At 44.3% G+C, this 17,162-nt stretch overlaps 1 protein-coding gene across 1 annotated transcript in view; it reads left to right on the plus strand.

The window, feature by feature from the left end:
• Positions 1–17,162, plus strand: part of LOC124545283 (ataxin-2) — a 136,276-nt gene that overhangs the window by 87,790 nt on the left and 31,324 nt on the right. The window contains exon 11 of the mRNA XM_047124166.1: positions 11,141–11,304. Coding sequence (XP_046980122.1) covers positions 11,141–11,304 — 164 coding nt within the window. The remainder of the gene's footprint in view (positions 1–11,140; positions 11,305–17,162) is intronic.

Below are 17,162 nucleotides of genomic sequence, written 5' to 3' on the forward strand. Positions count from 1 at the left end.
GTCAGTAGCTCGCAAATGTTCTCCCATCTGACACCTATAGTTCTGTTCCTGCCACCGCTTGCTCCATGAGGGCTATGGCTACACAGACATGCGACCTCAAATTCAGCTCTGAGGTTCGGAAATTGCCCAGTGTCAAGGTAGCTTTGCCTTCCTCCCCATCCAGGTGTGCAACAAGCCATCAAACTCTCGCCTCAAGGGACAAAGTCATCAGCTACACAACCGAACAGAAGGGATACTTCCGTCCCTCCAGCCAAACAACACCCAAGTCTTTATCTAACCGGAAAGGCATGAAGTAGTCCACCAAAGGCAGACGGTCTTCCCCTTCGCCAACTCGAAGATCCATTTCGACGCTGTTAGCGTGTGGTACCTTAGTCGGGCCAGCCTCTGTCTCGCCGGTGCGCACCACCAACTGTTTTTCAGCGTTGGACTCCATGGACTGACTGCACAAGCAAGCCGATGCTTCTGTGGACCTCACGGAACGGGATCCTGTTGCTTCTGTGCCCTGTAGTAGTGAATCGACACCGGCTGTCACTCGGCGGCTGCCGAGTTGACACCCCCCTACACTCTTCCTCCTCATGGCTGTCCTTCAATGGAACATTCGCAGCCATTGGTCCCACAAAGAGGATTTTCAGCTGTTTGCAGCATCCTCTTGTACTCGTGCGTTCAGCAAACAAAATTGCACTCTCACGATCGCTTTGAGCTTTCACATTACTTGCCGTTCATTTTGACCTTCCCCTGAGGTCGGCATTCCGTCTCGTGGGGGTGTCGTGCTGCTTGTATGGGACGACATTCATAGTCAACCCATCTCTCTGACTACCTGTCTTCAAGGTGTTGCAGTTTGCCTACTGACTTTTTCCCTCTGTACCATTTATGTACATCCATTGTTCCTTGTCACCAGTGTAGACTTCTTTCAGCTTATTGGGCAGCTACCTCCCTCATTTTTACTACTCGATGACGTTAATGCACATAATCCCGTTTGGGGTTCTCCCACGACCTGTCAGATGTGCCCTCATGGCTGACCTTCTTAATCAACTTAACCTCTTCTATCTTAACACTGGAGCACCCACTTTCCTTTCTGACTCCTCGCACACCTATTCCCATTTGAACCTCTCCGTGTGCACTGTCCAGCTTGCCCGTGGTCTTGAGTGGTCTGTTCTTTCTGACACCTACTCGAGTGAGCAGTTCCTGTGTGCTCTCAGTTTGCTGACTCCTACTCCATCCGTGTACATGCCAAAATGGCAGCTTACTAAGGCTGACTGGCAGATTTATTCCTCCCTGGTGACCTTCAAAGAACAAGATTTCCCCAGTTGCAATGCCCAGGTGGACTATCTCACCAACGTTATCCTTACTGCTGCAGAACATTCCATTCCTCTTTACCATGTCTTGTCCCAGTCCCTTGGTAGACTGAGTCATGCCGCAATGCAATTCGTGCACGGAGACATGCTCTCCACATTTGTAACCGTCGTCCTACGATGGCAAACTGCATTCATTATAAACAGGTGCATGCAAAGTGTCGTTGAGTTCTTCGGGATAGCTAATGAGCTAGCTGGATTTCATTCACTGTTCTTTTAACAGGTCCACCCCTTCCTCTGTCGTGTGGGCCAACGTCCGATGGCTCTCTGGGACAAAGATCCATTCCTCCATTTCCAAACTCATAGTAGCAGACGATGTTATCGTGGACCCTATTGCTATCTCCAACACCTTGGGCCACCATTTTGCGGAAGTTTTGAGCACTTCCCACCATCACTCCATTGGAAACTAGCAGAGGAGGCTTGGGTGATACACTTCTCTTCCCCGAATTATGAGTGCTACAATGCCGCCAGCACTATGAGGGAGCTAGATAATGCTCTGTTTTTCCCGATCCTCTGCCCCAGGGCCGGACACCATCCACATTCAGGTGTTGCAGCAACTTTCTCTTGCAGGCAAGCAGTTTTTGCTTAACACGTACAACCACATCTGGGCAGAGGGCACATTTCCCGCATGTGCTGGCATGAAGCCACCGTCTTACCCATACCTAAGCACGGTAAGGGCAAAAACCTTCCTTCTAGCTACCGCCTCATGTCTCTTACCAGCTGCGTTTGCAAGGTGGTGGAATGTATGATTCATGCCCGGCTGTTATCGTGGCTCGAGTCTTGCAATGTACTGATGAATGCACAATGTGGATTTCAAGCATGGCATTCTGCAGTTGACAATTTTGTTACTTCGTCCACCCATGTCATGAATGGTTTTCTGCAGAAATCCCAGACTATGGCCATGTTTTCGATTTGGAGAAGACCACCTACGTCTGCTGGAGAACTGGTATCCTCCGTGCTCTTTATGCGTGGGTCTTCTGTGGCTGCCTGCCCTGTTTCCTTCAGTCATTTTTACAAGTTTGAATTTTCAAGGTGCGTGTGGGTTCTGTCTTGTTGGACATCTTTATCCAGGAAAATGGTGTGCCTCAGGGTTCTGTCCTGAGTGTCATCCTCTTCTCTATCGCCAGTAACCCTATCATGGCCTGTCTCCCACCGGGCATCTCCGGCTTCCTTTTTGTTGATGATTTTGCCGTCTATTGCAGTTTTCTACGGACCTGTCTCTCTGAGTGGTGTCTTCAGCGCTGTCTTGATCGTCCTCACTCCTGGAGCATCGACAATGGCTTTTGGTTTTCCACTGACAAAACCATCTGTATGAATTTCTGGGGACGCAAGTGGTTTCTGCCACTATCTTTACATCTTGGGGCTGTTGGCCTTCTGTTTATTGAAACTACAAAATTCCTGGGACTCATGCTCTATAGGGAACACTCCTGGTCCTCCCATGTATCTTGCCTGGCAGCCCGCTGTTCGCGGTTCCTCAGTGTCCTACATGTCCTCAATGATACTTCTTGGGGTGCCGATCGAACCACCCTCTTCTGTTTGTGCCAGTCCATTGTCTTTTTGAAACTCAACTATGGGTGCTTTGTTTATGTGTCTGCATGCCAAGCCCTCTTACACCATCCCAACAGTATCCACCATCGTGGCATCCGCTTGGCCACAGGTGCCTTTTACACTAGCCCAGTTGAGTCTGTATGCTGAAGCCGCTGAACTACCCCTGTCCTATCGCCGTGACTATCTCCTCAGTGTATACAAAGATGCTATTGCGAAGTTCCATGTGAAGATCATGAAACTGAAGGCGATAGACTGAGGATGGAGTAGTGTCCTTAGAAAGCGAATGAACACCTAGGTTAACATGGGCTGCTTCACGAAGCCAAGGTCACTTCTGCCGTTTGTGGCCACCCATCCTGTACCTTCTCCTTTGATGATTCCTTTGATCGTCATTATGGGGCTCATCCTTCTTTCGTGTTACCTTGTGGTGTGCGCTTTCGGCACTTGCTACGGCGGCTTAACTTCACACTACCTGCACCTTTCCCAGTGGGTGTGAACCCTTCACCACCGTGGCTTTGCGAAGCAGCCCATGTTAACCGTGGTCTTCATTTGCTTTCTAAGGACACTACTCCAGTCTTGGTCTATTTGGTCTATCGTCTTCAGTTTCACCACCTTTGCATGGAACTTCGCAATAGTACCTTTGTATACATTGATGGCTCTCGGACTGACCATGGGGTCGGGTGTGCCTTTGTCGTTGGCACCCATGTATTTCAAGATCGGTTCTCGGCACACTCCTCAGTATTTACTGCCGAGCTCTTTGCCTTGTATCAGGCCACGGAGTATATCTGGGGACACAGCATTTTCGATGGTATCCTCAGACTCACTCAGTGCCCTTCAAAGTTTATGTGCACTGTACACTGCCCATCCCTTAGTGCAGCGGGTCCAGGAAAACTGTCACTTGCTCACTCTTGATGGAGCCAGTGTGATGTTTCTGTGGGTTCCTGGTCATGTCAGTCTGCCAGGAAATGAGGCTGCCGCCAAAGCTGCAGTCCTCATACCTCAGCCCGTGAGTACCTATTCCCTCCGATGATCTCTGTGTTGCCTTCTGTCAGGAGGTGGTGTCCTTTTGGCATCGCCAATGGTCCTCCCTTCATGGGAATAAGCTCTGGCTTATTAAGCCTCTCCCAACGGCTTGGACGACTTCCCCTTGGCCCTCCCGCCGGGAGGAGGTTATTTTAACTCAGCTGTGTATTGGGCACTGCCTTCTTAGCCATCATCATTTGCTTTCTGGCACTACCCCACCACTTTGTATATATTGCACTGTCTGCCACTTCCAGATGGACTGTCCATTTTCTAACCTTTTACGTTCCTGTTTCCGATTACCGCCTGAATTATTGGCCATTTTAGCGAATGACACGCAGGCTGTCGACTGCATCTTAATTTTTATCTGCCAAAGTAATATGGTGAAGGCCATTTAATTTTTAGTTTTGGACCTCCCTTTCTGTATGGTGTCTTTTTTAGCCCTTATTCCACGTGCCTGTTTCAACTGTCTTCTGTTATGTCGATTGGGCCTGTTGTATAGCCGTTTTTTAACTCCCCTCTGGCTTCGTGTTCTATAGTTTTGACTTGGGCGCGTATGACCCCAGTTGTTATTGTGCCCTAAAGCAAAACAAAACCAAAAACCCGGCAAAATGTGTAACCTGTGGTAGGAATGTGCACGAGGGCAATTGTCTGACTCCTCCTCCCTTGTGGATCAACTGCAGTGGCGACCGTGCTGCATCCTCTTGCAATTGTACCATGTATCTTGATGAGCAGGCTGTCCAGGAGACCCGGGTAAAAGAAAAAGTTCCTTACCCAGTCGCTCACAAGGTATTTGCTAGCCACAAACCCTGTGTTCTACCGTCTGACACTTACAGTACTGTTCTTGCTGTCTCGCTCCATGAAGGGAACAGCCACGGAGATGTGCACCCTCAAATTCAGCTCTGAGGTTGTAAAATGGTCCCATTGTCACAATAGCATCACCGGCCCCTCGTCCAGCTGTGCAACCTTCACCTCAAGGGACTAGGTCCCCAGTTACACAACCAGTGGGCCGGAAAGGACAGGAGGATTATTCCCATGAAGACTTCCTATGTCCGTCCATCTAACCAGCACCTGAGTCTTCCACTGCTAACCAGAAAGGCTCAAAGTAGTCCAACAAAGGTGAACCATCATCTCCTTCACCAACTTCAAGATCCTCTTCGAAGGTGTTGCCACTTGATACCTTTGCCCGGATGGCCCCCGTTTCATAGGTGTGCACTGCCAACCGTTTTTCTGTGTTGGACTCTGGAGACCGACAGCACAAGATGCTTCTGTGGACCTAATAGAACAGGATCCTCCTGCCTCTGTGCCCTGTAGCAGTGAGTCTATGCAGGCTGGCACTCAGCAGCCTCCTAGGTGACACCCGTTCATTTTTTCCCTCCTCTCCTTTACTTGTCATGTCTCTCCTCCAATGGAACCTTGGCAGCCTTTGATCCAATAAGAGGATTTACGGCTGCTTTTAGAATTGCAGCGTCCCCATGTACTCTGCTTTCAGAAAACAAAATTGCATCCTCATGACCACTTTGAGCTTTTGCATTTCTTCCCAGTCCATTTTGGCCTTTCACCTGAGGTCAGCATTCCATCTCACACAGGAGTCGTGCTGCCGCCCATAAGGGATGACATTCATAGTCAGCTTATTTCCCTGACTACCTGTCTTCAAGCTGTTGCAGTTCGCCTTTTCCTTCCTCTCCTGCTGCTCGGTGACTTTAATGTGCATCATTCCCTTTGGGGTTCTACCAGAACTTGTCAGAGAGGTGCCCTCTTGGCAGACCTTAATCTACTTAACCTCTTCCGTCTTGACACAGCAGCACCCACATACCTTTCCGACTCCTGTCTGTTCCTGTCCTTTTGCACTGCCCAGCTTGCCCATCATTTCGAGTGGCCCGTTCTTTCTGACGCCTACTCGGGCGCTCATTTCCCATGTGCCATCTGTTGGCTGACTCCTACCCCACCTGCGTTCACACCCAAATGGCAGCTTACTAAGGCAGACTGTCGGCTTTACGCTTTTTGGTGACCTTCGACAAACACGATTTCCTGAGATATGATGACCAGGTGGACTATCTCACATACGTTATCCTTATGCTGCAGAACTTTCCATTACTCGCACTTCCTCTTTACCATGTCGTGTCTCAGTCTCTTGGTGGACTGAGGCATGCTGCAACACAGTTCGTGTGTGGAGTCATGCTCTCCGCATTTTTAACAGCCATCCTAAGATGGCAAACTGCATTCATTATAAACAGGTACGTACACAGTGTCATATTATTATTTGAGATAGCAGAAAAGCTAGCTGGATTTCATTCACTAGTGCTTTTAACAGTTCCACTACCTCTTCTGTCATGTGGGTCAACCTCCAATGGCTCTCTGCGACCAAGATCCATTTCCCAATTTCCGGCCTGACACGATGTCATCGTGTGGATCCAATTGCTGTCTCCAACACTTTGGGCCACCATTTTGCAGAAATTACAACCTCTTTCCACTATCACCCTGCCTTGCTCCTTCGGAAACGAGCAGAGGAGACTCGGGCAATATACTTCTCAGAATTGTCTGTGCTACAATGCCCCTTAACTATGTGGGAGCTAGATCATGCTCTCACTTCATCCCGATCCTCTGCTCAGGGCCAGACGCTATTCACATTCAGATGTTGCAGCACCTTTCTCTTGTGGACAAATACTTTGTGCTTAATACATACAACCACATCTGGGCAGAGGGCACTTCTCCCAGACGCTGGTGTGAAGTCACTGTCATACTCATACCTAAGCCTGGTAAGAACAAACAACTTCCTTCTAGTTATCGCCCCATTTCTCTCACCGGCTGTGCTTGCAAAATGATGGAACATATGATTCATGTCCGGCTGGTATGGCAGGCTTGAGTCCACCACTGCACAGTGTGGCTTTTGAGTGGACTGTTCTGTAGCTGACATCTCGTCATTTTGTTCACCACGCCACGAATGGTTTTCTGCATAAATCCTAGACTGTGGCTGTGTTTTTCGATTTGGAGAAAGCCTACAACACCTGGTAGAGGACTGGTATCCTTCATACTCTGTACACATGGGGCTTCCATGGCCGCATGACCGATTCCCTTCAGGCATTTCTACAAGTTTTAATAGACAGTTTTCAAGGTACGTGTGGAGTCTACCTTGACAGACACCTTTATCCAGGAAAACGGGGTGCCTCAGGGTCCCGTCCTGAGCATCGTCCTCTTTGCTATTGCCATTAACCCTTTAATGGCCTGTCTCCTGTCAGGCATCTTCATCTGCCTTTGCGTTGACGATTTTGCCATCCATTGCTGTTCTCCACGCACTTGTCTCATTGAGCAGTGTCGTCAGCGATGTCTTCATCGTTGTTACTCATGGAGCACTGACAGTGGCTCTCGTTTTCCCTCTGGCAAAACTATTTGTATGAATTTCTGGCATTGCAATTGGATTCTTCCACCGTCTTTCCATCTTGAGCCTGTTGCTCTTCCGTTTGTTGAAACTTCAAAATTCCTGGAACTCATGCTCGTCAGGAAACTTCCTTGGTATTCCCATGACCGTTACCTGGCAGCCCGCTGTGTGTGGTTCCTCAGTGTCCTGTGTGTCCTCGATGATACGTTTTGGGTTGCAGATTGAACCACCCTCCCTCCATTTGTACCGGTACCTTGTCCGTTCGAGACTGAACTATGAGTATTTCGTTTATGCACCTTTACGTCCTTCCCTCTTACACTGTCTCAATACTATACACCATCGTGGCATCCATTTGACTGCTGGCACCGTTTACACTAGCTCAGTTGAGTCTGTATGCAGAAGCTGCCGGACTACCTGTGTCTTACCGCCGTGAATTTCTTCTCAGCAGGTATGCATGCCGTTTGTCTGCTATGTGTGGCTGCCCATCCTATGGCTCCTTCTTGGATGACTCCTTTGATTGCCAGTTTGGGGCTTGCACCTGTTCTGTTACCTCCTGGAGTTTCCTTTCAGTTATTGCTCCAGCAGCTAAACTGCATGCTACTTACCACTTTCCCATGGGTGTGAGCCCTTCACCATCTTGGTTTCGTGGAGCAGCCTGTGTTTACCAAGGACTTCACTCACTTTCTAAGGACACTAGTCCAGACTCGCTCTATTGCCATAAGTTTCTTGACCTTTGCACGGAACTTCGCGATAGTACCTTTGTGTATACACTGATGGCTCTCAAACCAACCTGGGTGTTGGGTGTGTCTTCTTCATTGGCACAGACACTTTTCAGTATCGGCTCTCAGAACACTGCTTACTATTTACAGCGGAACTCTTCACTACGTATCAGGCCATGCAGTACATCTGGTGACACAGGCTTTTAAATTGTTTCATGTGATAAGGCTCTCTGTGCCCTTCAGAGCCTCTGCGTGCTGTACGCTGCCTATCCCTTAGTGTATGGGTCCAGGAAAGCTTTCACTTGTTCACTGTTGATGAAGCCACTGTTATGTTCATGTGGATCCCTGGCCACGTCAGTCTGACAGGAAATGGGGCTGCTGTCACGGCTGCTATTCTTGTGCCTCAGCCCACTAATTCTTACATTCCCTCCGATGATCTTTGTGTTGCTGTATGTCAGCAGGTGGTATCTGTGGTATCGATAGCTACAATGCCCCATTGTAGGTGTGCTCTGCTAGGTTGGCACTAAGACACCGATGACAGCGCCCTCTAGCCGGTGCTGTGCAGCTCTAAGAGCGCTGCTCCGGATTCAGCCCATTTGATTCCAAGGAGGCAACCTAGCAACATTATTTCTACTTCATAGAGGGCCATTACAGACTTTTACTTCAGTTACAGTTTGTCCAACTACTAGTAGCAGTCAGCATTGATGCATATCCAGCTTCACACCTATGTGCTCATCAGTGCAATGTTATTTATGTCATTGACTAATATTCTCTATTAAATGTTCTATAAAGTTAAACACAGTACCGAAGCATTTAACCTTTTCCTGCTCATACTCGCTTCCTACATTCGGCCTACCCTTCAGATTACAGAAGCAGACCCACGTGCTGCTTACAAGGCGGATACAAAAGTATCACTTGGCATCACCAATGGTCCTCCCTTCGTGGGAACAAGCTCCGGGTTATTAAGTGTCTCGCAGCAGCTTGTATGACCTCCTCTTGACCCTGTCGCCACGAGGAGATCATTTTAATTAGGTTGTGTATTGGACAGTGTCCTTTTAGCCATCACTATTTAAATGGTGCTCTCCCACCTCTGTGTGCACATTGCGGCAACTTTTGACTGTCCACCATTTCCTGACAGAATGCTCTTTTTTTAACCTCTTTAAGTTCCATTAGTATTTGCCATCTGAGTTATCGCCCGTTTTAGCAAACGATAAATGGGCTGTCAATGGCATTTTACGTTTATCGTTGTAGCAATGTGGCGAAGGCCATTTAATTTTTAGTTCTGGACCTCGGCTCCTCGATGGCATATTTTATAGACCGTTCTCCATGTCCCTGTTTTTAGCTGTCTTTTCTTCCGTTGATTGAGATTGACGTGTATTCATTTTTAACTCCTCTATTTGTCTTCGTGTTCTACAGTTTTGACATGGGTGCATATGATCATAGTTGTTTTTGTGTCCCGAAGCAAAACAAAAAGAAAAAATATAAAGAAATAAGTTTCTGGTGCCGATGTAAATGCCATAGTTTTTGAATATTTTATGAACTAGAAAAAAAGATGTGAAAAGTCATCAGAAGAAAATGGAACAAATTCTTTGTATTACATTGGCAAATAGTATTTTTTGTATGAAATCGTAGCTAAAACAGAAGGTATGTTGGAAATGATAAACAGGAGCTGTGGTACCACCTCTTCCAGGTACAATATTAACTAGTTTTGAACTGTTGCAGGTGTGCCACATCTTCCATAAAATGTATGAAGGGCATGGGATTTGTTGGTAAGCTATGTTGAAAAAATGCAGTAACGAACAATGGAATAACAATAATACAAAAAGGTGATAGAGGAGGTATAATGTAGGACACACAATGAAGTGACTGCTAAACTTTGGCTTTGGCAGCGCGTGCACGCACACACTTTCTTTTTCTCTCTCTCTCTCTCTCTCTCTCTCTCTCTCTCTCTCTCTCTCTCTCTCTCTCTCTCTCTCTCTGCCTGCTTTCATTTGGGTCCAAGCAACCATAGGCAGTAGTGCACTTGTGTGCATGCGTGTTCAGCTTCTGGAGGAAGGCTTTTTTACGAATGCTGAAGTACAGCAGTCGTTCCATTGCGTTTTTCTGCAACTGTACGTTGCCTCTTTGATGTGAATAGTAGTCTATCCTTTTCATATTGTTGTAAAAAGAATGTAATGACTTTGATTTACATGGAGATATTGTCCAGTTGTGTTTGGCATACAGCTTCTTCCCTCCCTTCGCCTCCAAGAACATGTATTGATTGCAGAGCTTCTGGTTAATGTAGGAGCTAGAAGTACACCTCAAATTGTCTCAAGTTAACAGACAGCAATGATATTTACAATCGTGATTGATAAACTCTTTTTTGTTGTTTCTTTAGAAATATGTCCCAATTGTTGTGTGTTTGTTAGGTTGGGACATAGCAACACAGCTAAAACTTGACAGCACATTCCACTCTGTTATGTCCTACAGAATTATACATCATTTTTTCCACCACGTACCTTCATATATCCAATGTCATGATGTTTATTGAACAGTTCTGTGATTGGTTCCAGTATCTTACATAATCAGTTAAATTGCTCGTTACCTGTTGCTCAACTTTATATTTCAAATATTTTTCTAATAAAAAGTGTATAATGTAGCAAGTTTCATGATTTATAGATCCATGTCTTTGTCACTTTTGGACTACTTCTTAAGTTTTAATAAATGTGGCAGTGGACATATAAAGATATATATCTCTGCTGCTTATGTACACATCAAGACTTTTGAATATATTTATGATCTAGAAAACAAGATAGAAAAACTCACCAGAAGAAATTGAAACACATAGAGAATTGTGTGTTTTCCTAAAGTAAAAAATGTGATCATGGAATATCAAACTTAAGAACCAAAAGTTTCAAATTAAGGGCCAGTACAACTTATAAAATGGTTTATTGATGTTTTATATTCCTTGAAGAGTGTGAAAGAGGATTTTTGCTGCATTGTAATCCTGAACCAGATAGTTTTAGCTTTATCTCGATAAAAAAATTATGTTGAAGAGTTAATGTTCTGTGTACAACTGTTAGGTGCTAAAAAGAAAATCAGATTTTTGAGTACAGAATTAAGTAAAATAAGTATTGTCCAAACAGTCCAGGTGATGCCGCACCGGAATGATATTGCATCCCAGATGTCGGTAGCAGCAGCTACAGGGCAGCCGCTGCTTGCCCCAGCACCTGCCCCGATGCATTCGCAGTTTACAGTGCCGTATGCTCCTCCAGGTCATATGACACCTCAGCCATACCATCAGCAGCAGGTATTTAAATGTTAATTACATCAAGTAGAGTAGTGCATAATATTATAGTTGGTCCAATAAAATAGTCTTTAATTGCAACATTATTTAGAAGATTAATGTCCCATGCTGCAGTTTTTTCAGCCTCAAGTAGTGCTTAAAGTGAATCTCGTATCACACGTTGAATCATTTTGAAATAATAGCTTAAGTTACAGAATGTGGAGTACAGTGTAAAATGTATGTTATGCCTCCCAGACAATTCATTGTTTGTAAGAAGAGTACTGTTTGGCAGCTAACTTGAGACTGATTTTTGTTTAAATTACTCACACCCTTTCAGAACACTTCTGTCCTGGTCTTCCACTTTTATTGGCCCCTCTTTGTTCTTGCACGTATTGTATGTTTCTCATATTTCCCAGTAGCACATCCCTGTTTTTTCTGAGAATTTCAAACATCTTGCATCACCACATTCAATTGTCCATTGTGTTTTTAGTTCAAAGTTTTTCTAATCTTGCTTGCCTTATCAAGCACAGCCTTAGAACTGCATCTGTGGTTTTTACTGTTTCTAAACTCAAAGTGATAGTCACTTCACAGATCATCAGTTTTCTTTTCCATTCGTCTGCATATTACTGTAGACAGTAACTTCCATGAAATGCCCAACTGATTGTGCAGTAGTTCTCACATTTAACAATATTATGAGAAGGAAAGTTGCTACTCACTGTATAGCGGAGATGCTGAGTTGCAGACAGGCACAACAAAAAGACTACAAAATTCTCATGTTTACCGTCTCTTGTTATCTTTTGGATTGTTTGGATATTCTTCCAAGAGTCTTATAAAATTTAGGTACTATCTTTAATAATTGATTGCCATCCCCCAAATGATATTAGACATTCTAAAGGTATGTTATCTTCTGTTCTGCTCTTTTTGATGGCAAGTATTCCATAACTCTGTCAGACTCTGGACACACTGTCTTCCAGGTAGACATCTAATCCTCTGTCATGTCAGGAGGCTTTTCCTCCCATGGTGGAAGCTGTCCCCTCTTGTAACATTAGGGTTCATTTTGCTTTCCTAATGTTGACAACCTTGTTTTTAATAGCACTGAAAGTTATTCTGACTTTCCTCGGAACTGAATTTGTGCTTCCAACAACCATTACCTTTAAAACTTCTCTGTTTTTCCTGCAGGCATTTTGCGTTAGCTTCCTTGCAGTATTAATTTCATTTTGTGAGTGACTTACATTCCTGTATTCCTTTCTTTTCCTGAACATTTCTATCTCTTCGGCTTGTATAAATCAGTTGAAACCATTTCTCTTGTCACCCAAGGTTTCTTCATGGTTACTTTCCTTGTACTTTTCACTTCTGTGATTGCACTTTTTAGTGATGTCCGTCCCATTTAAACTGAGCTGCCTACTTCGGTATGAATTATTGCAGTATCTAAAGCCTTGGAGAAATTAAAATTAATATCATTATTCTCTGTACTGTAGTATCCCACCTCACTTCCCTTTGGTTCTTCCTGACATATCTTTAAACTGAGGCCTGATCTTCTTCACAAAATTGTGACCTGAGTATATGATGTAGGAATCGCTCTCTTGCAATTATGTGATCTATCTACTATCTTACCATGTCTCCAGGCCTCTCCCTAGGATACCTTCTTCTCTTGTTTTTGAAAAATGTACTTGCTATTATCAGCATTCTGTGGGTCAAAGAGTGGAATGTTTGATCCCTTAATCGGGTAGGTAGGATAGAGAATTTACAAAAGGGAAATGCATAGGTTGGGAATTAGTGAAGTGCAGCGACAGGAGAACCAGGAGTAGGGTTGGCCCACCTAGTAGCTTATGAGAAAATAGTAACGCATGTAAGTTAAGCATAGTGAATGCATTAATTGTAGTGTTAGCAATGGTTAAGTTATGTTCTATGTGAACTACTACTTCTTCTTTTGTTTCCCTCTTCCCCCCACCACCACCACCACCACCACCACCACCACCAAAGTCCACATTTATTTTTCCTTCGATACCTTTTCCTACTACTGAATTCCAGTGACCCATTACACCCTTAACTGGATAATATTCCGTAACTCATCATACAGTCTTTCATTCTCTTCATCTGTGGAACTATTTCACACATAGACTTGTGTTAATGTGGTAGGGAATAACTTCAAAAAGATTTTATAAAGATAATGGGAGGAACTATTCCTCCTAAAAAGAAACAGAAACTTGCCTGATTGAATGATTATTGTGATGGGTTAATTGAAAATAGGTAACAAGCTTGCTGGACACAAAAATAAGAACAACAAAAATTTTATAAAGGTCAGAAAACTTGCATCAAAAGGTCTCAAAAAGATCAGATTACTGCATATAAAAGATCAGTTGTCAGTTGAATCTTGCTTCAAGCGGAACACAAGAGACTTTTATAAAACATTCAAAAATAAAGAAGCCATCAATTTTACAGTTTATAGACTTTATATAACAACAGAGAACTGCAAAATACTAGTGGACTACTTCAACTAACTACAAAACTGCAAGCCACAGAAAGAAAAATTTAATTTTGATAACAAGGAATGGAAAATATTTGCTGAAATAATCACGTGTTATGAAAAGAACTGATTGCAGCTCACAATATAAAGATGTTGACTCATAAACAGGCACCCCAAAAAGACTGCTAAGCATGTGAGCTTTGTCAGCCAAAAGGCCTTCTTCTAAAGTAGCCAACACATACATTCATCCAAGCACAACCCACACACATGACCACTATCTCTGGCTGAGCAACTGTGCATGATGTGAGAAGCAATCTGCCTGCTGGGGGTAAAGGGGAGACTGATGTTGGAAGGGGGAGAGATAGCAAGGTAAGGGTGGGGGACAATAAAGTGGTGCTTGTGGGGACATGCAGGGATGTTATGGTGAAAGGCTAGGATGGTTGGTCGATTTGGGGGAGGGGATCAAACAGCGAGATCATTGGTCCCATCGAGTTAGGCAAGCAAGTTGCCCTGCCATTTCAAAAGGATCCATCCTGACATTTGCCTGAAGTGATTTGGGGAAATCACAGAAAACCTAAATTGGGATGGTCGGACATGGGTTTGAACCGTCGTCGTCCTGAATGCGAGTCCAGTGTGCCACCTCGCTCGGCGACAGGCTGGGGCAGTTTGGGGAAGTTGTGAGGTTAGATGGGAGGGGGAAAGGGTAGTAGGTAGTAGTAGAGGAGGGGGAAAAGACTTGAGTGTGTTGGTGGAATAGAAAGCTGTGTAGTGCTGGAGTGGGAGCAGGGTAGGGGATAGATGCATGAAGAACACAGACTAACGAAGGTTTAGGCCAGAGGCTTTACTGGAACATAAGATATAATGCAGGAACAGTTCCCACCTGCAAAATTCAGGAAAGCTGGTGTTTGTAGGAAGGATCCAGATGCTGTAGGCTGTGAAGCAGTCATTGAAGTGAAGAATGTTGTGTTAGGCTGCAGGCTCAGCAACTGGGTGGTCCAGTTCTCTCTTGGCCATAGTTTGCCAGTGGCCATTCATGTGGACAAACAGGTTGTTGGTTGCCATACCCACGTAGAACGCAACACAGTTGCTGCAGTTCAGTTTGTAGATCACATGACTGATTTCACAATTAGTCCTGCCTTTGAGGGGATAGGTAATGCTTGTGACAGTAGTGGTGGTGGTGGTGGTGGTGGTGGTGGGAGGATGTATGGGATAGGTCTTACATCTAGGTCTAACCAACCGACAAGCTATCTGTCCACATGAATGGCCATTGACAGACTGTGGCCAAGAGAGAACTGTACCACCCAGTTACTGAGCACGCTGCTCAAAAAGGGTATTCATTGCAGTAACTGCTTCACAATCTGCACCATCTGAATCTTGATTGCCAAAACGAGCTTTTTCTGAATTGCACAATATATCCTACTTTCCCATAATCCTCTGACCTCAACCATCATTAATCACTGTCTTTCGCTCACCCATCCCCTTCCCTGCTACCACTCCAGCATGACACAGACTTCTATTCCACCAACACAGCCACTAGTATATCTCCCCCCCCCCCTCCTCCTTTTATCCCCTCCACTACTTCTTTTTCTTTTCCCTCCTCTACTTCTCTCCTTTGCCGTCACCCCCCCCCCCCCCCCCCACACACACACACACACACACACACACACACACACACACACACACACACACACAGAGTCTAACCTTCAGACTGTACGTAGCTCCTCTATCCTAACATGTCCCAGCATTCTCACACAAGCAGCACCTTACTGTCCTTCACTCCTTCACTGCTATCCCTTCCCCTCCCCAACCTCCACCTTACCCCTACCATGCAGATTGCTTCTCTCAGTTTGGCCTCTGGTTAGAGATAATGGTTGTGTGTGTGCGCCTTTATGCTTGTGTGTGTGTGTGTGTGTGTGTGTGTGTGTGTGTGTGTGTGTGTGTGTTTTGTTTACTTCAGAAGGTCTTTTAGCTGAAAGCTCGCATGTTTAGCAGTCTCTTTGGTGTGCCTGTTGTGACCCAAAATCTCCATATGGTGAATAAAAATTTGTCCTTTTCATAATATCGTCTAAATTTGATAACATGATCCAAATACAACCAGGCTCGAAGACACCAACAACAGATAAAATCAGAGAAATGTCGAGACAGCTTACAAATAACAAAGCATCAGGGGAAGACAGTATAGTTGCTGAATTATGGAAACACCCTGGTTACAACATTATGCAGGTCTAACAGAAATCATTAATGGAATTTGGATAACAGACAGATTACCAGCAGAATGGACAACGGCATTAACACATCCACATAAAAGAGGGAAAAAAAAACAGATCCTAACAATTAATGAGGAATCTCCCTCTTGGCCATGACATCTGAGATCTTCTCCATGGCACATTTGAAGAGAGCTGAAGGAATACTTGACATATCACTAGGAGAACACCTAGCAGGATTTTGGAAGGAAAGTCTTTTGCAGAGAACATAATAGAAATGAGGAAAATCAAACTTGAAATGTGATAACTTGAGTAGATTTTAAAAAGGCCTATGACTCAATTGATAGAAATACCCTAATGAATATTATAAATAAATTTGTACTCCATTTAAAAAAATAATTAATTAAAAGAACTTTAACAAAGACACCAGCAAAAGTGGAATTTATGGCGAACTGTTAAAGGCTTTTGAAATAGTCTGTAGTGAGAAAAGATGATTATTCTGTCACTTACACTTTTCAACTGCACATCAGAGAAGGTAGTGAGAGACTGGAGAAAATCTGCCAATACTGAGGGTGTGCTACTAATAAGAAACTCGTATAAAATCACCGTAATGTCTAGCCTTTGCAGGTGATATGGCATTAATTACTGATTCACTGGGTAGTGCAGCAAAACAAACCACAGAACTGCAGAAAGAAGCAAACAAAATAGACTAGAAATAGTTTGAGAAATATGAATGATGCCCTTAAAAATCTTGAAATTCATATCACAGTATCTACAACAAACTGTTGTAGACTAGAGACTAGAGGCTAGTGTTATGGACACACATACAAAATGGATAACAGACTAATCAAGTAGACCTTCCACTTGCCAAACTAAACCCACAGAGCTGAGAACAACTCTGGAATGAAAATGGATCTAATAAATAACAGAATACTTTTAGAGAAGCAACAAAGAAGGTAGGTGTTCAGGAAAGAGAGCTATCTTCAACTGGCAGCAAGTGGATCTAGGAAGAAAAGGAGCGCCACTCTCAAAAGATGAATCTGGGAGCAATGAAAGTTAAACATAAAGCAAAACCAAAATTGATGTATCGAACACTGCAAAAGAGTTAATGAATAAATAAGTAAATAATAAAATGAAGTGAAGAGTAAATGGGTGAAGATGAGAGGAAAATAAAATTGTGAGAATGTAACAGAGCACTGAAAGACCTAAGT

The sequence above is a fragment of the Schistocerca americana genome, chromosome 8 (assembly GCF_021461395.2).
Source record: "Schistocerca americana isolate TAMUIC-IGC-003095 chromosome 8, iqSchAmer2.1, whole genome shotgun sequence".
Lineage (NCBI taxonomy): Eukaryota > Metazoa > Arthropoda > Insecta > Orthoptera > Acrididae > Schistocerca > Schistocerca americana.